Genomic DNA, 25,879 nt, shown 5'->3' with positions numbered 1-25,879 from the left:
AGCAGAATTAGGTAAAATACAAAAAATAAAACAAAAATTGCAGTGACGTCAATAGCAATTTATTAAACATCACTAGTCCACTGTTATTTAAAATCCTGTGTTGTCATCACGTGTACTAAACAATATCATGAAAACAACGTAAAGGGATGGATCCTCGTCGTTTTTCGGGAAGTAGCTGACCAAATTGGTTAAGCTTAATACCGACCAAGAGGATATTCCCATGGAAATTTTACCATTTCGAAACAAAACGAATAAACAATAGAAACGTTTTTAAATCATCGCCTGTTATCGAATATACGAGAAGCGAAAAAAAGTCATTAAGTGTTACAAAATGCTACGCGATACGAGTGGTCTATTACTGGTTTATAGCCGTACATATGGTTCAACCAAAGCCCAGGATGAGAGGTCTGGCCTCTGTAAGTGATATCACTTGTCACCATTACGATAATTGGAGGCCACTTACTGTAAACAAACCACAAGTTTGGATAATAACACGAGTCAGTGGAGTAGTTTTGCTCGGTTGGAAGGTGCCTCATGATGTCTAACTCAGACAAACGGGATTTATGACTGACAGAAATGATCCGGGACAAGAGATAGAGTCTTGCATGAGTTCCCCAAATCAGTAATTTAAATGTTTCCTTTTTTAATGGACAGGTCAAATAAGATAGTGTTAGGCATCAAAGAGCAGCTGGGTTTATGCCAGTTGCCACGTTTATGGACGACATTTCACAACTGACACCATTCACCTGCGACAATATTGGTTTTATTGGACTGTTTTTTGCAGTAATGGAACAGTACAGAAGGGTTTTTGAATAACCTCTGCTGGCTTTGATCAATCGTGACACTGAGAGCATTTTTTAGCGAAGACTTTCATTTTACTATTCTTAACTTCAGAACTTTGTCCTCCGGAAATGAAGCCCATTTGATGGATGAAATTTTACCGATGCAAACGTGAACGAGATACCTTAGCCCTCCCGTTGAGTCCTCCTTCGTCATTGCGACTCGACAGCGTTTCGTGGCTTAAGCCGAGACGAATCATTGTGAGATATCTGTAGATAACATCGGCCTATTTTGAATCCCCTCCGTCGCTCTTTCTCTCCCCAGAAATATACCAGACGACAACATATCAGGTAAATTAACCAAATATTTTGTCCGACAACGACCAGTCGACCGAGGAATAATAGTGCCGAATTTTCAAGATAAACACCCACTGTGAATTAATTCGCATCGAGACTCTCTTCTGCGACCTACTTTACCAGTATTGCAATTCAACACACAAAGGGTGTTATGTGAGCTCACTACATTGTCAAACGTGAAACGCCGCAGTCCCTTTCATGGGTGCCTCGCAAGCCAACGTGTTCATTATTCCGAACATTTATCAAGAATCAAAAGCGTTTTCACCAAGTTTCTGCCATGTTGTCCTATGGTTTTAGAAAGTGGTAAAACACGATTTAAACCTCGCTGGGGGACATTTGTGTAAACTTGCAATTCTGGAATATGCACATGTAGGCGTCAGAGGGTAGAGACACTAATATACCATCCCCATAAGCCTGTTTTCGTGTGACAAACATACATAGCCAGGCCTAAGGTCAAGATATATATACAAAAAAGCCGCGTAGTCTTACTTTTTCGACTTCCCTTTGGAAAGAGGGACTAGCTTTATAAAGTCCTAGTGGATTTAAGACCAAAGTAAAAAAAAAACAGAATAAATGACATTTGCAGTCATTGTTTCAAAAGATTTATTCCGCACGTAAAAGCTTGTGTGCAGTTTTGTTTCTGTTACAATGCTTTTTGAGGATGCGGGTTATGATCAAACTATTTAGTTAAACGGTTTCACCAAATGCCAATTGAAATACACTAAAAGTTAATAGGTGAACAAAATTCATATCAAGTGTTTCACTTAAAGATGCTGTATCCGAGATTTTTGGCGAAGCAAAATTTCATTTTCGTTAATGAAATCCTGTCTTTACGCAAATTATTTCCAAAAATTTCAAATCATTGCTTTTCAGTTAATATAAGATTGTTATCTGTACTATATATAGTGTTAAAATGATTCTTAAGGTGAAAAAGTTATACCGAGATCCGCGTTACATGTTTTGAGAACTATATTATCGATTTTAACGGTTAAACATAGACTGATGATGCTGATATTTTGTGAAAAGCAATTAATTGAACTATTTTATAAAAATAGCAAATTCGAATGGATTTGGGTTGATTGATTTGTAGCCAAAACTATTGAATATAGTCTGTTTAATCATCAGCGAGTATCTAGGGGCTAACCAAATTATTTATTTATTTATTTATTTATTTGTTCGATTGGTGATTAACGCCGTACTCAAGAATATTTCACTTCTACGACGGCGGCCAGCATTATGGTGGGAGGAAACCGGGCAGAGCCCGGGGGAAACCCACGACCATCCGCAGGTTGCTGCAAGACCTTCCCAATCACGGCCGGAGAGGAAGCCAGCATGAGCTGGACTTGAACTCACAGCGACCACATTGGTGAGAGACTCCTGGGTCATTACGCTGTGCTAGCACGCTAACCAAGCTGTGGGGGGTTTGTTCAGATGATCGTGGTACCTACGGTGGCACACGAGGTGTTACCTTTTTTGAAACACGCTTGTATTCCTCCAAAATACGCCGAGGAAGTTCGTGAGAAACTAGCAAAAGATCAGTGGGTTATCTAGGACACTCTGGTTTCTCCTCTCATACACCTGACTGCCATGTAGGCCTATATACATGACCTGTTACAGTCCTTGATCATGGTGTAAAGCAACGATCAAGACAATAAGGGAATCAATGATTAACAGTAACAGTATACTGTTTTTTTCGCTTGCACGGACGGAACTAACAAAACCAGACAAGTTCATGTTTCTAAGATCATGTTTCTACCGTGTTGCAGTTCTCTTGACCACTCTTATCAGTGGTCATTGCCACAGCACCACCTTTGTTTTAATTTAGAAGAAGATCGCCTGGCACATTTTACACAGTGGACAACATTGGCGCCAGGCAGCCTACCGTTGACATTAAGTACCTGCCTAACTCCCTCGATCCTTACTTCACCCTTGAGTCCTTTGAGGCAGCGGTACATTTTGCAGCATTAATTGCTTCCAACATTCGCCTCCTTTCTTTTTGACTTAATTCATATGTTTAGCAGTTCATTACTGTTATAGATGGCATTACAATCCCAATTCATGCAGTAGGACAACGGGGACTGGGACAGCGGGGATTTTTCTCATCAACTCAATTATTCGGGTAGTACGGGTAATTATTTTTCTTCCCATTTCTTCTGTTTTCTATGGATTGATTAATAATATGAAGCCCCACTACCTCCAGTAAACATAACATTAGCCTTTAGTCGAACACTGTATAGATCGTCAGTTCAGACCTGGATAAACCACCAACTTCTGGCAAGTTACAAACTTTCTTACTTTTGATATACATACATATATGAGCGCCAATTTTGTGGATGACGTTTGATGTTCCAGGATTGCTCAAAAGGCCACGTGAAATCGTCGACCATTTATTATCAAGAACTATTTATTGTCCAGCAAAAAGAGAGAGTGTACTAATCAACATTTATGAACATTTAGACTTTCTATCAGATCTCTTATTGCCGTGAAGGATATATTGATTATCAAAACATCTCCATTTTTTTCACCTTTGTATCGAACTAGACAACTTTGATGAAACTTCATGTCGAGCTTTACCTCTGTAAGTCTAAACAATGGATTTAAGGAAAATTTACATTTAAAATTTCTATGACTTTTCTTTGGTAGTATAGTCTTGTTTCATAAGTCAGCCATCAGTTATATCCGGATTACATTGAAACAGGTGAATTTCCCAGTGTTTGTAGTAATTTTTCATTGAGTTATTCAATCAGCATTCAGCAATAAAATTGATAATTTATGGAAAAGGCATTTTGATGGTATTTTCCATGTTAACTTCTGAGGAAATCTCATATGCTATACATTTAGCAATAATTCAAACGAATACTTCTCCCTTAGACCATGCACTGCTACATACGGTCAGCAAACGACTTACTTATCCAATCACCTAGTTTACTAGGCACGGCGTGCTCTACTTATCTGTATTAACGAGTGGTTCCTTTTAGTAGCGCTTGGACAATCAAAGGCTGAAAAATTACGGCTTTTAAAGATAAAGTGAGGTAAATTAAACATTAAAGCAGCATTGAGGGTTTGTTCTGGACATACGCACGTATGTCCGTCGTGGATAAGATGCTAGCCTTTTTTTCATTTCCCGCTTATCTCAGGGTAGATTTGATAATGCAGATTTAACCCCTTTGAAGCCAAGTCCTGATATATGTGACAGAAATCTCTGGGCTCCATGACAAAATAGCAAAAGATCTGGTTACGCTTGGGTCGAGGAATCCATTGTCCAGTTAACAGAAAAGGCGACTAGTCGACCGTAAGGCAGACAGAATTTCAAAGCAGAAATTCAAAGGAATAGATGACCGTTATTTCTGGCTCACGAAATACGTTGGCATCGGATCGGGGGGTAAGGGAATCCCTGGAAATCCCCTTAAAAAGTCCTGCACAGCTAAACCCATAATGTCTTTTGAGTATTAGGGCTCCGTAGAGAGGATTACAGCGAGTTAACGCTGTGAAGCTACAATCCATAGTCACTGTTTAATTCTGAACTCGATGAAAGTAACCCAGCTAGAGCTTGGACTTTCCGCGCAGTAATTAGAGTTATCAAAAAGGGCTCAGCAGGGAAGCATTCGGTGATGGTGAAATTGTTTTTGTCAGCTGAAGAAAACATTGTGCTATTTTGTTATGGCTTGCTGGTAGATTATTGGCCCGGCCAATGTAGCGCTTAGTTCTATTACATATCCGTTTAGTTGAGATGAACTGCCGGGAAGATCCTGCATCAGCGCTGTCCGCACATAATGGGTAGTTGCAGATAGGCACCGCGCCATAACGGCAAAGCGATAGACTAGCGGGATTGCAGATCAGAAGAATGGAGTCAACGATGAAACAATGTGTCAGCAGTTTCGAGTCTCAGAAATGCAATGTCATGTAATCATTAATCGTTTTACTGAATACTACTCTAAACCTTCATGCTGTGTAAATCTCAAATAGAGTGTGTCATAAGTACACAGTTTTATCTGACAAAAAAATTTTAAGAACGAATGTTCAGTCTAGCTGAATGAGAATGATGAATTAACCCTTCTTGTATACGCGGCGTGGATTTTCCTCCCCCCCCCCCCCCCCCCACCATGTATTCGGTACAGGTTTCTATTAGACCGGCCCCGATAGCTCAGTTGGTAGAGCATCCGGTTCGGGAGCGGTAGATCTAGGGTCAATCCTGGGTCGCGTCACACCTATGACTTTAAAAGAGGATGTTGCAGCTTCTTAGGGGATAGTGCAACGACTGGTTGACCCGTTTAATGGCTCGGGCAGGGCGGCTCAATGAAGCAGCACTAGATAAAAGAGCGGTGGAAATCCGTCCTGCAACAAGGAGGCACATTACATGCACTCTAATGAGTCGTCGTCATATGACTGAAAAATTGTTAAGTATGACGTTAAACCTTAAGCACTCACTCACTCACTCTTTTATATTATATGTTTATTTATTTTTTTATTCATTCGATTGGTGTTTTACGCCGTACTCAAGAATTTCACCTATACGACGGTGGCCAGAATTATGGTGGGAAGAAACCGGGCAGAGCACGGGGGGAAACCCATGACCATCCGCAGGTTCCTGCAGGACCTTCCCAAGCACGGCCGGAGAGGAAACCAGTATGAGCTTGCCTTGAGCTCACAGCGAAAGCATGGGTGAGAGGCACCTGGGTCATTACGCTGCGCTAGCGCGCTAACTATAACTGAGCCACGGAGGCCCCATATATTATATGTAGGAATCGTCATAATATGAGTATTTATATCGGCCAAAGTCGTGTGTTTTTTTATCTACAACACTCTAGTTCTCCTCATAACTTCTTACCCCGATTAAGGTTTCTCCTTTGCTTCGGTACATCGTCTCTGTATTACTCTTTTTTTACCACATGTTACAGTGATTTTTGGTCTGTATATTCACGATTATACTTATTATGGGTGAACGATACAGAGCAGGGGGCAGTAGAAACGAACTTACCTCGCCACAACCACTGTATATATGTGTGACTGAAGATATATTTCGGGCTGTTCTCATAATCTTCATTAACATCGATAATTTCCTGTTCTCTGTGACATTCCTCTATCGATCATCATGCTTGCTTCCTCTCTGGCCGTACGTGGGAAGGTCTGTCTTCAACCTGCGGATGGTCGTGGGTTTCTCCCGGGCTCTGCCCGGTTTCCTCCCACCATAATGCTGGCCGCCGTCGTATAAGTGAAATATTCTTGAGTACGGCGTAAAACACCAATCAAATAAATAAATAAATATATCGATCATTAACGACGTCTAAGTTCACTGAGAGAACATTTGCTTCACTGAAGACCGTACTGCAACAACAAAATCTCACCAAAACAATGGCCTTATGATGGCAGCAATTAAGAGGATGTGGGGGAAAATAAGTAGAAACCAAGTTCAGCATGCACAGCGTGTTTTTTTTTTCTTTTTTTTTTTTTGCAATACTTAGCTTCATTATTTAGATATAAATTTTTACAACTGATAACGACGACCTGAACCACCCTTTTATAATTTTATAATACACGCTCAGGACTTGCGTGTGCAAACAGATTATAGCTTCAATCGATTGTAGACCGTACGCATGCACAAAGGAATTGTAAGGCGATTGTACACTTTTGAAGTTACACTAGGGATCTTAGGTTAAATTTGACTCATACATAAATGTGGCATGTGTAAATGGACAATGTATTGGTCAATAACTTTTCTTGCCTTCATTTTCAAAAGAGATCTACATCATAATGATTCAACAACAAGCAACAACAACACATGTCAGAATGCTCCTAACATCTTCATGAGACAAATACATTGCCCATCTTTGCAAATCGAGTTCAAAAGTATTATCTAAAAGTATACCCAAGGCATATATTTGTATTTACCTTAATTTTGGCGCGATTATCAATATTTTCATCAGGGTCGACCCGATTGTAACTTGTTATTGTAAGTTGAAACTATCGGGCCTCCGCGGCTCAGTTTGTTAGCGCGCTAGCGCAGCGTAATGACCCAGGAGCCTCTCACCAATGCGGTCGCTGTGAGTTCAAGTCCAGCTCATGCTGGCTTCCTCTCCGGCCGTACGTGGGGAGGTCTGACAGCAACCTGCGGATGGTCTTGGATATCCCCCGGGCTCTGCCCGGTTTCCATTCACCATAATGCTGCCCGCCGTCGTATAAGTGAGTTATTCTTGAGTACGGCGTAAAAACACCAATCAAATAAATAAATAAATAAATAAATAAATAAATCGTAGCTCACAACTCCATAAACTAAGACTATGAATAAAATGGCATTACTCGATACTGTCATTTTAAGGCTTATACCATCGGATCCATCATTTGTCATGGATCCTTCGACCTCTATCGGAGAGTCCGTAAGCACTTTGTGTGTATTGTTCAAACGAGGCTCACTGAAGCGGCGTTAATGTCCAGCACTTTGTCTTCTGCCAGAAAACAATGACCATAACAGTTATCATACCAACATCGCTTTGTATGTTGTTGGTGAATATGTTGTCAGCGAGGACAAACACATGTCGAATTAGGGCAATACTCTCGGTGGCAAATAATCCATCAATAGATCGATATGCCAAACTCTCCACGTCTAATTGTCCGGAAGGCTAAGGGAATTGCGGTACAAGACCGTATTGACACGGTGTCACGCTAGGCTGGCTAACAGATTTGAAGGACAAATACCATTTGGTCATCGTGCCTGTCATACCCTGCCTTAACAGACGGTATTCGGGCTATTTCACACCACCTCCATCAAAATAGACCCTGAAGTCCAGGGAAAAGCTCACATGTCATTAAGCAGTCGTTTTGAATACAATATTGAAAATGATGTTTGAATGGCAATGTCAATATACACGCACATACATGCTGCTGACGTCAATACAACACGTACTTTCATAAAACTGATGTCAATATAACGCACACGTACATGTAACTGATGTTGAAATAACACGCGCATGCGTGCAGTTGACATTAACATAACATCTACATGAATACACGTAATATTCACATAAACGCATACATACATCTCATGTAAACATAACGTGCACATAAGTGGTAAATTGGCACGCACATATACACCGATAACATAACATATACCTACGTATTGTTGATGTCAACAGGGTAGGCTATGTACATACATTCAGTTGATGCATATATTCAGGTGATGCCAACATATCTCGCACATGCATACAACTGACACTAACATAACACGCACATGCATACAACTGACACTAACATAACACGCACATTCATACAACTGACACTAACATAACACGCACATATTTATTGTTGCTGTTAACATATTAACATACAAAACTTCACCTCTTCATTTGCGAATAAATCTGACATCGTCACCGAGCTAAATACCCAGCTGTTATTACCAATGCTGTGCTTGGTATTGCACTACTAACTATGTGAGGTGCATGGCGAAACCGCGTGACAGTGCAGGGGATGCATTAAGTCGTTGTCCATTGTTATCTACGAGTGTAAGAATGAAAGACATACTTCCATGTTGTGATGGACTATGTATTTTGAAGCCGGTTAGCTCATAATCACTAACATTTCATTTCTGTGTGGTCTAAGTTTCCAAATGAGCTTCTGCACCAGGAAATACACCAGGCCTTTTTCACAAACTTCAAGAGCACTTCCAAATTTCCGGAAATTACACATCGCTGTTTATCACAGAGATTAATTTTGTTTACTCGTAGTTGGATGCAATTCTCGCATTATCTGCTTGAAGTCTGATTAGCCCATAAACCAGCTGATGACCGGAGGTAGCTAGAAACCTGACGAGAAGCTCAGATATTAGTACCGGTGAACTCCTCTATCTCAACCACAAGAGGCGACAGATTCAGACGGAAGACCGTCATCATCTGCTTCCAGGATGCTCTTAAGAACCACTATGTCATTTGACCTTAGAGTAGAGATAAAACACCTGAGCTTCCAGATACACGCCTATCTCTTAGCTTAGCAGCTATAATCGTCTACGTTTAACCACTGTGGTTTTCTATTTCTATAAAGGGATAGAAGGAAATCAGGAATAATAATAATGCTATTTTTCTGGCCAATTTCATGATCATGGCTTCTGAATATCAAAGGACATTGACATAAAATTCGAGGTTCGTAGTTGTAGAAGAAGTAGTAATAGTAGCAGCGATATCAGTTATTACTAAAAGTGATGGTATTAGCAGTAATAGTACAAATGGCAGTATAAGTAATAGTACTTATGGTAGTAATAGTACTTATGGTAGTAATAGTAGCGATAAAAATAGTACATTCAGCAGTCACAGTAGCAGTAGTAATAATAATAGTAGAAGTTACAATCGTACTGTGCGTCCATTTTGCACATTTAACTCATTTTTACTCGTTATTTTAGCATCTATACCTCAAGCGGTAATGGTGAATCGACGTGTCCATATAAAACTTTTGTCAAAACTGTTGAAACAAGCGTCAACGTTGCAGTACTATTCTCAGAAAGCAAATGTGTAGCGTTTATGTGTAGCGTTTATGTGTAGCATTAATGTGTGGCTTGCAGATATACCAAGCTACACATTAATGTACCTGCACAAATTTGTTACATTTCCTGAAATGATTGATAGATTAATAGACGTTTATTATGTACGTGTCAAATAACTGGAAAAGAATTTGAAGAAAACTGGACAGGGCCCTCAGGCCAAGGATTCTTTATGTATTTCCTTCCATGTCTGCGCTCATTGCTGAGTTGTAAGTCGAGCACTTGAAAGCAGCGCCTTCCTGGTGTGATGCAACTCGTCAAATGGAAGGTAGCACCGTTCGGTGGATGTCACACGAAGAGAACATCAAATTAAAATCGATTTTACTGAGGGTTTGAAGAGTCGTGGAGCGACTTTTAGCTGGAGGCATATCCCGGAAGACGTAGAACGGGGTTTGGGGATTATTGAAAACCCTAAAGTTAAAGGAAAATCGTTATCGTTTTGGTGTACCCAGGAATAAAACCGGGCACAATACACATGACTGATGTCTTTCTGAGCACATATCGGTTATACTAGAAGGTCTTCATCAAGAACCAGCTTCAAAAGAGCAAAGATTTTGAGGGGACGATGCGGGAAGAAGTAGTTTCGATTGTTGTCTATCGGATTATCAGTGAATGCAGCCATATTTATACCTCCTTGGCAGGGAAATACACCAGGCCTTTTTCCTTACTCAAGGTTTCTTTATCAAATGTAATTAGAAGTCTACCCAGCCATCATGGGCTATGTTATTAAATTACAAGCTATGTTCAACATGTACTTAGAATATCTTAAGCTTGTAAAATTTCGTCGTTTCATTCATACTAAAGGGATATGGCATAAAATGACGAATTGTTAGTTTGACGTACGGAATGTAAAGAATGACGGGCGTCAAGAACTGGACAAAAATGATTTCAAGACAAAGTAAGATATTTTAGGGCGGAAAATAGCATTTTGATATTTTCCCAATGAAGCGCGCGGCAGTAAATCACAAAATCTTCATAAAAATGCAATCTAACTTTGGGAATGCATCTTTGATTGATGATGTATCTGCGGGTAAAGACACACCTGGGAAGAACAAAAAGTTCAAAGAAATCTTGATCAATCATCCTGAATTAAATGCACAAAAGAAGAGATGAAATGCCACGAAGTGATGTTCATACTTAACACACTTTCTTCCATGCCATTACTGTATTTTAACGGCGTAGCCTGACTATAAAACAATGACAGGTCAATATTGTGCTGACCTGTTTGTGGTCAGCTCGATATGAAGGCTGACATGAGCTCTAGGGTGTGATGATCCGTGGAAAACTGATCCTGTCGCCTCATCGTCTCATAGCCCCACGTGATTTCTAAGCAGAGACACAGCATCGCTCTTTTGATAAGCCCGCGTTTTTGCTTTTAGCGAAACTAAATTATATGAAACCCATAAAGCCCTGCGGGTAGCCACCGAACTTCATCCAATAACGGACGTTTTCTTACTCTCCAGTGCAAAGCTTTTCACTCCTTGGTCACAAGAGCCGAGTCATATGCACATATTACTCCGAAAATTAAAACATCCTGGAGAAAAAAAATTCACTAGGAAATCGGAGAGGCGTTTGTTCGTGGTGAAAAGACTGAGAAGCAGCCGATGGTGCCATGATGCCATGGCGTATTGCTCAACGGAAGATCGTGTCGCGCAAAATCCGATTCCATTCCGTATCCAGGTGTTACATTTGAAAATTTTTAATACAAAAAAAATATTTTCTGCGAATTGTAAAAAATTTTGTTACTGTCTTCCAGCACACACAACTTATCAGGAAGAAGAAGCCGCATGCTTCCAGACTAAAGTGCGCCCTGATTCCAGGGACGACGAAGAAAGCTCCACGGCAATAGTTTCTGCCTTGTCACAAATTGCGCTTGTGGCCAAGTTTCCAAGTGACGAGGACGAAGCAAAGGCTTTGCCTTCAGTATCTAATCTGGCGTGTTATAGCCATGTTCTCAGCATGTCGGATACGAACCCAGGATAAAAAGTGTTCGCAAGGTCTGAACAATTTATCCTTCCTCATAGGAAGTAGTGTGGGGCCACCAGATGCGATTTAATTAATACCAACTAGCTGCTTATTGTGGCCTGGGGAGAGAAGATGTCTCAATCCGGAATATCAGCGGGGTGAATATCGATAAGTAATCTGTTAAGGGGGGAGGGGGGGGGGGGTGGTAGCGGCTGAAAACGAGAAAAAGTCGGGCCTGCTTGTTGTCCACTTAAGCTACTTAGCCAGAGAACAACGTACCAGTCAGACAAGGTGTGACCACATGCCACTCGGCACGTAAATACTCCACTGGTCAAAATAGTTTTCACCAAAATGAGACTGAACCAACATTTTCCATGTGTATGCTGGCTTCTTTTGATGAGGGATTGATTAATAGATTAGTTTCCAGTTGAACGATTCATCAGTCCGTAAATTTACAAATAAATGTTTTTTCGTATTTTTTTTTTTTTTTTTTTTAGAATGGCTGGATGTCATGAGGACTTGGCTACGTCATTCCGGTCAGCAAGGTCGATACATAGGATATAGGATTCATAATCAACCTCTACCTATGTTATTGTGGCCCGCGCACTTCCGCCAATTCCTTGTAAGTTTTCAAACAAATACATGTAGGTTTGGATCAAGTTCATTCCTTGACACAACACTACAGCAGCAATAACCAGTGCTTTCAACGGTGCTGACGTGCTTTTATCGACATGAATAGGCGGCGGAAAGTCACTGTGCTCTCAGGCAATACAGATGATAGCCAAAGCGGTCGAACATATAGTCTTTACAGTACAAGTGTCAGTCTCTACTCTCGCTTTACACCACTGCCACCACTAAACAAGCTTGACCTTTGGACCTCTGTCACGTAGGCTTCTGTAAGCTTTGCCTCACAGCTGGTTTCACTGGTGGAACTATTTGATCAACGATCAACAATTTCAGGGGCTGGTTAGAATCACGATATGCATGGTTTTATATAAAAATATTTCAAGTGTATAAAGTATAATTAGAAAGAATGAGACCGAGTTTTGGGGTTTCCTGACATCGCATCCTGCATCGTCATCGTGACCCCAGTGATCTCCGCGTTGTTCTAGATTTCTGCACAAAGTTTGCTAGCGGTGGCCGGGATATACAGTGAACATAGCGAAAGGCGCATGTGATGTAAAGAGTATGGATCGAACAATCAATGTAGGCTGTGTTGTTGTTTCGCCACTGATTTTTGTAATGCCTGTCTCAAAATACCTCAAAATGAACGTCACCCCGATAACCTTTGACACGTCGATGTGCATGGAATTATTTACGGTTCTAACACTTTTTCTTTGTCTAATGTGGAATAAATTTATTCTATATACCCCATATTTGCCACAACAAGCATTTTCTAATACATTGTTGTTTGAATTCCGATCATTGTCAGTAACTATGGTGTCTGTCAGTCTTTGCAAAGTGGCTCATGACTGTGCCGAAGTCATGAACAGTTAAGAAGGAAAATTCAGGGTTTTGAAACGTTATGTTGGACAACGCTAGCTTAACTAATTAAAGACGGGATATTTAGGGCTATTTAGTGACTGTAACACTAACGAAGACAACATTATTAACAGCCATATAAAGACAACATGACAAATCTGTCTCGCCTGACCCTGACCTATCTGTCTCGCCTGACCCTGACCTATCTGTCTCGCCTGACCCTGTCCTAGATTCAATCGCAAATCGTGTCTTACCAAGAATAAAATAATACTCGACTTGGCCAAACGCGCAAAGACATGTCAACTCGGGTTACTATTAATATGTTACGAATTGACGATGTTATTAAGTGAGGTGCTGGCGAGAAGAGCGAGTTTAGGGCAAGTTGAACATTGTAGAACCTTGTAAATTGCTGCGCATAACTGTCCTGAGCTCTATTCACCGAATTACTTATATTCTCCTGAGCACAGTGTTCCCCTCTCTCCAAACCTCCGCCCCCTGCTATAATACGGTGTCATTAGTTATTCTAAAGAGCTGAATGACTTTAAATGAATGAATTAAGGAAGTACTTAACAATTTTCCAGTCATATGACGATGAGGAGTCATTAGATGCGTGTACATATACTGTGTATTCCCGCGGCATTCCGAGTCTATGGCGCCAAGGTGCTGTCGTCGCGGAAAGATTATTCCGAAGACACCAGACATGATACCCCACCCAGTTACATTATACTGTCATTGTACTATATCATATATAAGAGTGGGTGGTGGTGTTACATTCTCTCTATGTTATTTATCTTGTTACTAAGATAAAGTTGCGTTAACATCTTTACATGGAAATTCCTATTAGCAATTTTTTTTTTCGACATGAGAATGCAGTGCTGTGTATCTTAGGGTGTGCAGTCTTTTCTCGCTACCAGTCAGCCATTTTTGATGTACAGTTGAATGATTGGTGTCAAAAAATTGGAACTTGTCTAAACTTTGAGCAGGTATGAGTTCGCGAGAGGATACAATGTGTCAGGTGGTGTTGAGGCTGCGAGTAGCGTTCCCTTGGCTGCTACCAGCTTCTGGCATAGAAAGGTTCAAATTTTGACGGTAAACCTATGTCAAGATTTTTATGGTTACCTTTTCACAGACTGGGTAACAAATTGGGACTGTGTTACCGCACTAAACTTTAATATTGTCGCTTATGGAGAATTAATAAGGGTCTGACGTTATATACACATGTACGAGCCCATGGTTTTCCGTATAACTTGTGCTTGTCCTGACTGCAAGGGGAATGCAAGTTAAGCTTGCCATACATGCACGATAGTAGTAGTGACAGTCTACAGCGGCTTTTGACAAGATGGTAGTGAAAGACACAACTAGCACGCGATCTAGTTTGGCGAAGATATCGTGCTGGGCGTGACGGTGGGGAGGCAAATTCTTTTATTGAGGCCTAAATTACATTCTTCACAACCTGTCAGGAGCTTCCGAGTACCTTATGAATATGGTCGTCAGGATCGTAGCAACAACTGGTACTTTGGGTTTTTTTACGTATATTGTCAACGCCATGCATTCCTTCGCTTAAATCCACAATTCTCCACCAAAGCTAACAGACGAAGACGAAAGCAGGGCAAATTAAAATCAAATCTCAAAGCAGTTAATAGCTATTATACAGAAATCTTTTATATTCCATTAGTGCAATCACCATTATCTATAACTATAGTCTACTGAAGTTATATGGTTACAAACACTGAATATTCTTGATACCAGTGAAAACTATAACTTGGATAAAATACCGAATGGTTGCTTTCGAGAAGCAATGGTGTATCTATAAATATCGATCTCTTGGCAGGGCACATAAAACATGAGGAAGAAAGGGTAACGCAGAGAAAGCAGATCGTAGGTTAGGTACTGATAGATGTCAACGGTATCACATGGAGATCTTGGAGGTTATAGTATAGCACTGATAGGGCACGTGTGACACTGGCCTTAGGTCTTCACCTAGATCACTATCACAGTTATAAATTAGCCGTGGTCGCCTAACGTAGTTCTGGACTAGTTTCAGCAGGAGATAATCAATTACTGCTGCTTAAGTTAAGTCACGTTGCCGAAACTCTTTAAAAGCAACGTGTCAACACCGCGATCATTCAGAAAATCGGAAAGTCATTATATATTCCAATAGTTAGTTGGCTTCTTTAGACTAGAGTTTTTTGGAAAACACAGAACAGTAAAGTACGAAAATCTTGAATAATATATACCCCCGGGTCTGAGAGCCGACAGGGAGATGTTTGATGAAAGCCGTAACGAACACTTTCGCACGTTCCCAGGCTGTATAGAGGCAACGGTGAGCCACTGTGCAAACAATCGCTGACGGATCAAAGTTCGGGATCAAAGCAATCGCCATCAAAGCAGCCATAGTGGCAATCTCATCTAGGTCTGGCTGTTCATGCGAATTCAGCACTAGCAGCGGATGGCATGCATTTTTTATAATCGTAATAAAGGCCGTAAGAGATGTCGATCGTGAGCGTAGAGTTGTCTGTGGTTAGAGACCGTAATCCTCTCCTCCACAATTCCCACCAAAGATCATGATACAACTTTGGAACGAGTTTTCACAACTCAGGAACCATTACTCAAACAACAGCTGTAAGGAAATGCCTTCCAAATCGTTAAAACACTTGTCCGTTTGTCATGAAAAGGCTTTGCGCCGATGTGCGAAACTGCACCTAAATTAAAAGGCTTACGCCTGCGTGAGAGTTCGAAACAGGTTCGTGTCGATCGGATAATATACAAAAGCCACAATCTAAATTGAGCTGCACATGTCCCTAAAGTGCTGTTGTCGGAATGTCGTCTACGAGCTTTGCACCTGAAGACAGAAACAATACATTCCAACGCTCATGACAAGACTTGGTTAACTTGTAAGTTATGTAAAGATTGTCAAAAGAGTGTGTGGTCCACTTTGATCATCAACTCGAATTGTGTGAGATGGGCCTGTCGTCTCAGGTTTGATATACCAGCTGGGCAAGCCAAAATTGTACACTGAAAAGCGTATATGTTATAATAAAAACATTTAATGCATTTTCTTCACCATTTAATGACGCTAAATTCCTATGTTAAGTCAGGAGTATCCCGGGAAGAGAGAGATCTTTGAATGTAAACTTTGAAATTGACTCCTGTTTTCAGCGGATACATGTGAGAACCAGGATAAAATAATATTTGTGAAAATTAGGGTTATCCGCAAACCTCACAAGCAGGAATTATATAACATGTTTTAAGGCCTACATCGAATAAGATCAGGGTCTGAAATTCTTCCTTATCCAAACGTGAAGTTCACAAATTTCTTTCAAACATTCAAAAGAGATTTGCGCTTGCTGTTTAGAGAAAAATGCCTTAAGCTGATAAAAGTTGTACAGAATTAACTCGAAGAGTGGCGTTTTAAGTACGGATGTCCTTAAAAAGAACTCAGTTTGGTCAAAAATTCCATTAAATTTCGCCAAAAAGACGACTGATTTCAAATGTTGCGTAACAGTCTAAAATAGAGAAAATGAAACAGAAAAAGCAGGCGAGCAAAATTTACACGTCCCTTACATCACCTTAGTTTAAAGTAAAAGTCAAAAAAGCCTTGACACTTTAGTCAGATGAGCTACGTAACATTTTTGTTATTGACAAATAACTTTATAGAACCAGATCCAAGGCATTCTTGCAACAACACTTACAACTACTAATATACGGCTCAATTTTAATTTTACAAAAATTTTGATTGACTTTTTAGCTCTTTTCTCAGATACTCCCTTCGTTACTTGTTTAGCCAATTTTATACAAGAAATAAAATACTAGTATTGACTTGTCTCTATTCATCTGTTTTTTTCATAGAGCGATGTGTTGAAACGCACGTATTTCAGGCACCAGCGTTTTTAGAGTGATCCATTGTTTTGATGCACTTTGACAACACCATGTAATTTGATAAGAAGTTTATTGTTTTCCCTTAACCTTGGCAATGTCCAGTTCCTCACGAACGATAGGTCATCTAAAGGGTCGAGCTGACATTAGAACAGACCACATATATTATTTTAATGTAGCCAATATATTAAGTTTTAACAAAACTCTCTCCCCATGTGGCAGCTTATGGGATGTAGGGCTGAGACCTCATGATTCCTCCGAATATGGTGTTAGTGCCTGATAATGAAGCCCTGATGGCTGCTTCCCTGGAGAGATGCATGTCAGCAAAACGAGTTTTGAGATGTACGAGAAATAAGAAAGCTCACACGGGCTTAAGTAATGGATTGCTTCGCCACTGGTCACTAATTCTCAGTAATCATCCCATTTGGATCTCATAAATGATGAATGTGTTGAGTGCTATGCGAGGCAGTCACTTGGCTAGCCCCTGATGGCTGCTCACCGCTGCTGGGTGACAAAGACTTCAACCAGACAGCCAAGGGTTTAACTGCAGTCCGCACGACACCGTCCAGGAGAAAAAGGTGACGGCTCGTATAGGAAGGAACTCCTATGAATATCTTGACGCCGAAAGCTCCAAGACGAAATAAACACTTGTAATCAGCAGACAGTTTGACCTCGTCTGACCTTGGCAGAAAACGGTCTCTGTCAATTGGCAACTGATAATTGACGTCATATTGGCGGACCAGTACCCAGCCATTTTGATCAATGTTCTGAATGATCGTTATGGAAAACAATCATGTTGCCTTGCTGAAGCGTAGAAAATGGTATCTTCTTTCCCGCTCTATTGTTGTTATCGAATCCAACAAAAAATTGACGATATGTATATGTCAGTCAACGGCATATTCAGATTCATGCAAGTGGAACTAGCCTTTTCCAAAAGAAAGGAAAGGTTTTTAACTAAATTGTCTTATCTCTACAAAGGATGCTAACGAAAACATTAGACGAACAATTTATATGCAAATAAATTAAAGACGGTATTTTGTAAAGAAGTCTGCAACAAATTGAACACCACTGCAAATTATATGTACGTTGCTTGTCGAAATTACAAGCAGTCATATCACTGACGATGATTAAAGAAATCGTAATGGCCAAACTAATGATCTGTTCATAAAAGCTGGAAAAGGAGTAAAGCGCACGTGAGTCGTTTACCTAATCAGTTTGTGTCTACATATTAGAAAAGGACACGTCCATTTTCCCAAACCGTTTATACAGCCGACGAAATGATATCAATAAGTAGCTTATATATAGTATGTTTTAACTAGCTCCATAGTGTCTCTGGTATCCAAAAATATTCATGTTGCATTGCTATCATAGTTTGCTTAGTCGAGTATGAAAAAGCTGTCAACCTGTCAGGAACATAAACCGCTTAAAACAAGTCGGTCCAATTAACATCTTCGTGTTCTTTTGTGCAATAGAGTTTCTGTATAGGTGTGCCCTTACAGCAAAGAAGTATTTCACATGTACTACAGTACACCAAGGAGAGTTTTTACACATCTTGGGACCGACTTGCTTAGACGGGAATTGCTCACTACTATGTTCGCAGCTGTCGTGTCAGTTAATCGTCCTTTGGCATATATCAGAATTTTTTGTATACTGTTATAAGCAGTGACCGATGAAATACGTTCGTAGCAAAGACCGTAACTGAAAGTTTCCACTACTTGACAAACAGGGCAACTTCATTCGAGTAACTTCATCAGGTTCTCCCCTCAAGGTAGGGCATCATCTCCTCACAGTGCCCAGCGGACAAGACTAATTCCTCTATGTGGACTTTACGTTTCCCAAACGGTTGCTTTCTTTGTCGTCCCATAAACGCTTCTGATCGATGCCTCGGACTGAATACAGCGGCATAATATCAGATTACGTTCTTTTCTGATACTCCTCGTCTCGTCTAAACGCTTGTGCGTTTTTCATCCTCTCCTTTTATTCAAGTTTTAGTGATCAGCGTTATGGTGCAATTTAATGGGACAATTTCATAACGAATTACGTCTTCACTATTGTTATAAGATTGACCGAGCCTGCGCGGCGATATTTTGCGTTTATTATCCCGAAAATGCAACTCTGTAATTTAACATGTCAAGCCGTCTTTGAACCTTTTGATAGCCATATCCTTTGTCGTCGTGTTCAATAAATGTCCCAAAGTTCGATTCCAAAGCTAACGTAAGTGGAATTCTCCTGCGTTAACGAAGCGTGTTGATCGCTACACCAAGAGCCCCCTAACCAGAGTGGTCTTCTCTCTGAAAACTGAGTCGCCATGTAAATTTCATCAGGACAACCATTATGATCAAGTATTGTGCATTCCCTCCAGACTTTCCATGGTGTCATTTTTCGTCGTATTAAACGTAAGCGTCCATTTTCTCTGGGGTTTTCGCCCCAAAATACATTTGTTAAAAAACAGTCTCATAAAATTAATGTTATAATGCTGTGTGGACAATAGAAACCTAACCAATAAATGATTTCGTGTTCCATATGCATGACAATCCATTCTCGCCATTGGAATTAAGCTGCGCCAAAGTATCGATGTTGATATCGATTTCTGTACGTCTACGGTGATGTTTTTAAAGAGGATATAGTTCACACCTAATTAATGCTATATGCAATGTAATCCTGTTTAGTACATTCAATCATTTATTTATAGTTTTATCGAAGAAATTATTTTAATAATTAAATTGAAACAATTTATTTATCGCCAAAGAAAATATTGGACGAAGTTTCCCCTACTGTTCTGAAGTTACTCGCAGAAAAACGTGTCTCGGTAAAGATAGATATGAAATGTCAGTTATGCAAATCGTTACTGAACGACTGGTTTATGGAATGACGAAAACTGAAAGTGACGAGGATCTTTTCTATCTAAAAGTTTTCAAAATACACTTTCTGGAATAACACTGACAGTTTGATGAAATGTAAATCGTCGTTGACTGATTGCATGGTTTACGGATTGATTATGACTGGAAGTGACTAGGTGCTGTCCTATCGATAAGTGTTTATTACACACTTTATCGAATAACGCTGAAGGTTCGGTGATAAACATGTTTGTAAGTGATTGTCCCTCACCCTTAGGAAAGCTTAGCGTTGAAAATGCAATAACGACCGGGTTGTATGCGTCCTCTTCTTGCCGCTGCGTGTAAGTTTACACTTTACATGACTACTTGTGTTTATGTACCTTTATGTGTATAGCAAATCGCCTCTAAGGCTTGTTAACACATACCCAAGGGTGTCAGCTCTAAAGCATCATCCAAACTGTGACGTCCAGCGTCGATCTTTAATTTGAAAGTCATGCGACAGAGCTTTAGGGCCGATCGGTTGGTTTCGTGTTTACCAGACGGCCGCCAATATTGGACCAACCATGAAAGTACCCAGGAGCATTGTTGCAGCCAATAAAGCCGACCAGGTTGTTTGAATCAGATCATTTTTCACGCAATAAGAACTTCCTGAGAGGCAAATTGCGGACAATGTCAGAGTGGAAACTAACAATTTTGCCACTGTGTATCGTTTGGCGTTTCAGCTATTGCCAATTTTTGCAGTCTAATTGGCGCTATTGAGGAAATCATTTTGCAGTGGTAGAACCGTGACTTCCGCCCTTACATTGCTTTCGTTTTGTTCAATTTCCTCGCAATTACAAAAGTGATTCAAAGCAAAGGCCTCGATTGGCTCTCGATGCTTTGGATATACAATTCGTTTTTCACAGCTAGATGTTGCTGGTAAAGTCCTTAGGAAAGTCCTAAGATCTAAAGATCTCTACTGACTGCTATTTGTGATCATGTTTCTGCAGTCTATGAGGGGGCTGTCATTCGGTGTGATTCCGTTTTATATTGAGTTAATTAATCCGCCAATTAATCCAGATTAAATAATTTGTAATAATGCTTGGCTGTCGACGTCGCAGAATAGAATTTTACTGGCAATGAATACAATGAACGAGAGAGACGTCGTTAATACACCCACGATTGTTGTCAAAGGACAATAAATATGGAATGACATAGTAATTTGAGGTAGGGGTCATCAAACATCAGCTAAAATAATAATAACCCAGAGTTTTAAAATGCAGTTGATTTGGATATTATTACTTTCCAAGAGGTATTCTTGCCGAGGCGAATATTTTCAGGGAGAACAATTTACGAGACCACCCAAGCAGACGAAAAGCACTTTGTCTAAGGATATAGCAATGTCCCTGGATTTTTCCTCTGTTAAATCCATTCTTTAAAATGTCACTCTAATATCGATTGCATTCCAGAAGAGCTGAAAGAACAGTACATAATATTAAAATACTGCGTTTCCAAGTTAAACCGAAGCTTGTATCAGTCACAGTGTGATATTTAGCAGTCAGTTTCCCGTGTAACTGTCTCAACGCGATGACTCCTGGCATTTCAACCTGTCAGAACTTTGATACCACTTCAATGGCATGTCTCATTCCTTTAGAAATGTCTTGGTCTTTTACGCTAAGAATCTTATACACTAAGATACAGAAGGAATTGAGTGCTGACGCTAAGAGCTATAACATGAAGTGACCCGATGTGGTTAAATAAACGCTGGGAACGCTGGGATGGGAACATAGTCTTAAAGCGAGCAGAAAATGTTTCTTTAACTGAAGCTTGACTGATGGATAGTTGATGTATAGTTGATAAAATTTGTATCATTTTGCCGACGTGTTTGGGTTCGTTGAAAGTTTTATAAACTCACGGAAGAAAAAATAACAACAGAAAATATGAGTTAATTCGAATTACTGTAAGTAACCTCAATTTTCAACCGAGACCAAATTCCGCATTTTTCCTGATTCTGAGAGTTCCATTGATCTTCTAGATATGCTTTGACGTTTATTTCGAGATAATTTCTTACCCTGCTGAAAAAAGTTTCAGCGCCAGAAATAATATATTATGACATTTATTTGCCCCTATAAATTCACCTTTTCAGGCGAAATTTTAGGTCCTTTACAATACAAAACGTGTAGGTTCAAGGTAGCAAAACCTCGAACAGGCTTTGTGCCACAGGACGTAAGCCCAGTGTCACTAAATTAGGTCACAAATTCACAATGAAAGTGCTAGGAAAGTGGTAGTGGTGATTCAGATTATTGACTTCGTAATGGCGTGTATCATAAATGTCTTCGCGTTGCGATGGCCCCCAACGTTCACGTGTTTATAAAAGCGTGCCACATTTATAGTGATATTCTGAGGATAGCGTATTTAGCTAACTTTCTACTAGCTTGTCTTAGGCACAGCGGCGTAACGATGGTAAATGGGGACGATATCTTCTTTGGTTTGTCACGCGATGTCAAAGGCCGTCAAACGGAACCGAACTGACAGAGAACTCTAAAAGAAATTGGTTTGCGTATTGATGAGGAAATGAAGAGAGATAAAAGTCTGTCTGTGTTTAAGTCCTTTCTGCAATAAGCCCAATAATCGAAATATCTTCATCGGTCATGGCGCGGTGCTTCAGAGTTCTTTCTCGTCCCAAGGGCAGTGTAATGTATGATTGTTATTACTTATTTACAGACTAGACTTTCCATTGCTTTCACATTATGTCCCGGTGTCAATCAAAACAGATTACAGGAAAGGTTTTTGTGACAATTATACACAATCTTTTTGATGTGAAACGTGCTCGCATCTGCCCTAACGACACCTTCTTTATTAATTTACTGAAATCTGTCAAAGATCCATTTGTTAATGTGGAAGGTTCCTTTTGTGCCGAGGCGCCATTACATGTGTCTCAGTTACACACGATAAAGAGACGCGTGGTTAAAAATGAAATAACTGATCGTAAAACAATTGCACCTCCATGTGCACGCGCTGAATATTTCATTTATCGCGTGGGCATCAATAAATAACTTATCTCGATACATTTTTGCAGATTTGACAATCTATTAATAGATACAGGTGAGAGCAGTGCACATTTTACAACAAAGAGACTAAAAGCATTAGTCCCGTTAGAATATACAACAATGCCCATCACTCGTACGCCCTTCAGGAATATTAAATTCAATGCCAGTCTTCAAATAACCTTTCTGGATACTTCAGCTTCTCGTTCACACACAAACTTAACCCTCGGCAGTTCAATATTCCCTATCACACTCATCCTATGAGATAGTGAGAAGAATCATATCAAAGGAAGAGGTTTCCTAAAATCAACACGCACATGTTTTCGGTATAGCAGAGGAAAATCTTATCGCAAATAGCTCTCATTTTTCAGTAGCAAAGAATACTTTGTTTCATTTCTGAACGCGTAAGATGTGAATACCGAGAACTACTCAGTTCTAAAGATGGAAAATTATGTAATCTGTGGGGATATTCTTTTCAAATTTTAAGAGATACTGACGAAAAACTCACCTTCTGAGGGTCGTGGAATTAAATAGAGGCACAGAAAAATGGACGCGAGGCTCAACACCCTTTGAAAGTTCCTAGATGTCATTTTGAAATTGTTAATTTTGTAGGTTTATCCTTCTCAACGGATTCGTAACACCAAATCTCCTTCGTGCTGTTGATGTGAGTTCAAGTTTTCTCCTTGCTCTTGTTTCCTTCAAGTTCTGTTCGTAGAAAAGGTAAGAGTCACCTACGTTACGAAACGGTCATACGGTACATAGTCACTGCGAGGCTTGAGGAGCTAGGTGCCTGCATTCTGTCACTGTCCTTTACATATAACCGAGATGCGGGGGTAAAATGAATGAATTATCGGCGCCTTCCTTCCATAAACCAAACTGTCCACGATTCCAGATTATCCACGGTCCCGGGCCGGAACGCCCACCGTTACTGCAGGGCGAACTTTACCAGGTATTAGTGAATCGCTTTTAACCTGACCAACTTCAACCCACGGCCACTGTATTCCTTCCTAATTCAATAGATCTGTATGCATGCCTAGTTGAAAAGGCCTTTTAATAAAGCGACAGTTTTTGCCGAGCGAGATCTTTGCAGTCAAGCGGAAGGACTGGGCCGTATCAATGCCACGGGAGGGCTGCTGGCGATCGCTTACGCACGTACCTGTGAGAAGAGAGGCCCTACTGGTGAAACTGGCTTACCGTTTAAGCTCCAGCTATCGATTGAATTAGATGATAAAGGAAACTCTTTAGGCTCCCAATTATTTCTGGCCACCTGGGAGCGTTGCTTATCTTTGGCATCCCAGAAGAATCGTGTACGGGTTCTGGGAGACATCTTTTTCTATGAAGGTATATACGCAAACTTAAAACCTCACAAGGTGCTATTCAGCTCTCTGGTCAACAAGTATCTCTCTAGCTGCTGTGTCAAAGGTCAACGGTGCTATATTATTATTTGACATTTTGATGGATTGTTTTACAGGGTGTGTAGAACAGGACACTAAATGCGATTAAAATAAGCATCGGCGCCACTACATAAGATGTTACTGGGAGGGTGGGCAAACAAGTCAACCCACACTGATTTGGAAAGTTGTACAACTTGAGTTTGGCCATGGCATCTGTGAATGGGCACTTTGGAAACAACTGAGATATTAGACCATGGGTATAAATATGATGCTGGACATTAGATTCTTTGTTCAGTGTATTTATTTATATGAATTAAATAATACTGCATTCGCAGGTAATTACACTGGACATCCAGGCCAAAAAAAACACACAAAAAAAAACAAATCCCTGATCACCCTCTTCCTTCAAAGAAAAGGGGAAAAGTGTTATGAAGCTAATGTAATCTTCCGCCTTACAGATCACAGAAGACAGAAAATATTCTATTACATATGTATTGTAATGTATGTTGCGCCGTTTGAGCAGTAAAACTTGATTTCAAGGAACACTTCTCGAATTCATCAGGCGGCGTTTCCTTCAACGTCATTAAGTGACATAGACTAACTTTCATCACTCTGACATCATAGCTACCTTCTTAAATACGACTAAGGTGTAAAACAAACAATGAAACAAGTACACAAAACAAACACTCCATGAGAATTGTTGTTAATGGCTGTTTTGGGTCCAATGACTATCAATTCGTAATGCCCTTCTACATATCTGATTAGTGGGACTCATACCACGCTTTCTTCTGCCTACGGCTCCTGTTAGGGATTGGCAGCAAAACCTGCGGTGTTGTGCGTCACATGTTTGTGGACGAGTAAAGCCGATAACTTGTTTGTGAAATTGACCATTGACGAATGGACGCGCGAAAGTATGGTAGCTGAACGTGGGTGACAAATATGGCCCTCAAGTGGTGGTCAAAATAGATCACTTGTTTACCGTTATTGTACGTCATCGGCGATTGTCCATTTGTGTTTTGTGAAACACAGCTATGACGGCGGTGAAATAATTTCCAGTATATTACATATTGTTTTACATTATCGCGGTAGCTATTTTCAGTCCAGTTGTATTTTGATGCATAGTATGCGTGTACGTCAGTTATAGATCATTACAAGACACATTTACCTTGTCTTTAATGCAAAGGCATAGATCGTACTATATCCGTTTCATTAGCATCGTCTTAACAAAACTGTTGAACGAATATCAACATATTAAAACTTCTGTGGTTTTTCGGCGTAAGATCATTACAAGACACATTTGCCTTTTCTTTAATGCAAAGGCATAGATCGTACTATGTCCGTTTCATTAGCATCGTCATAACAAAACTGTTGAACGAATATCAACATATTAAAATTTCTGTGGTTATTCGGCGTAATGACACCGGTTAAAATTTAAAACTGAAAAGAAAACTTGAAAGAAGCAAACACCTTGTTAGGTGTTGTGTATGGTAAAAGCTATTCACTGTATGTAAATTGGCTTTAACAAGTCAGTGGTTCTCATCTACATGTAGTTTGGCAGCTCAGTTCTTAGAGCTCAGTGTCTGATATTAACATTTTATTAGTATATTCCCTTACGATGATTGCATTTAAAATTTTTATT

At 40.1% G+C, this 25,879-nt stretch overlaps 1 protein-coding gene across 1 annotated transcript in view; it reads right to left on the bottom strand.

The window, feature by feature from the left end:
• The window catches only part of LOC135482155 (uncharacterized), a 34,631-nt gene extending 10,910 nt beyond the window's left edge, over positions 1-23,721 (bottom strand). Inside the window, exon 1 of the mRNA XM_064762011.1 lies at positions 23,355-23,721. Within this exon, the coding sequence (XP_064618081.1) occupies positions 23,355-23,436 (82 nt within the window). The 5' untranslated portion in view covers positions 23,437-23,721. The remainder of the gene's footprint in view (positions 1-23,354) is intronic.
• Between the last annotated feature and the right edge of the window lie 2,158 nt (positions 23,722-25,879).

Source organism: Liolophura sinensis, chromosome 1 (genome assembly GCF_032854445.1).
Source record: "Liolophura sinensis isolate JHLJ2023 chromosome 1, CUHK_Ljap_v2, whole genome shotgun sequence".
NCBI classification, from domain to species: domain Eukaryota; kingdom Metazoa; phylum Mollusca; class Polyplacophora; order Chitonida; family Chitonidae; genus Liolophura; species Liolophura sinensis.
This window is presented reverse-complemented; position numbering and strand designations above follow the sequence as displayed.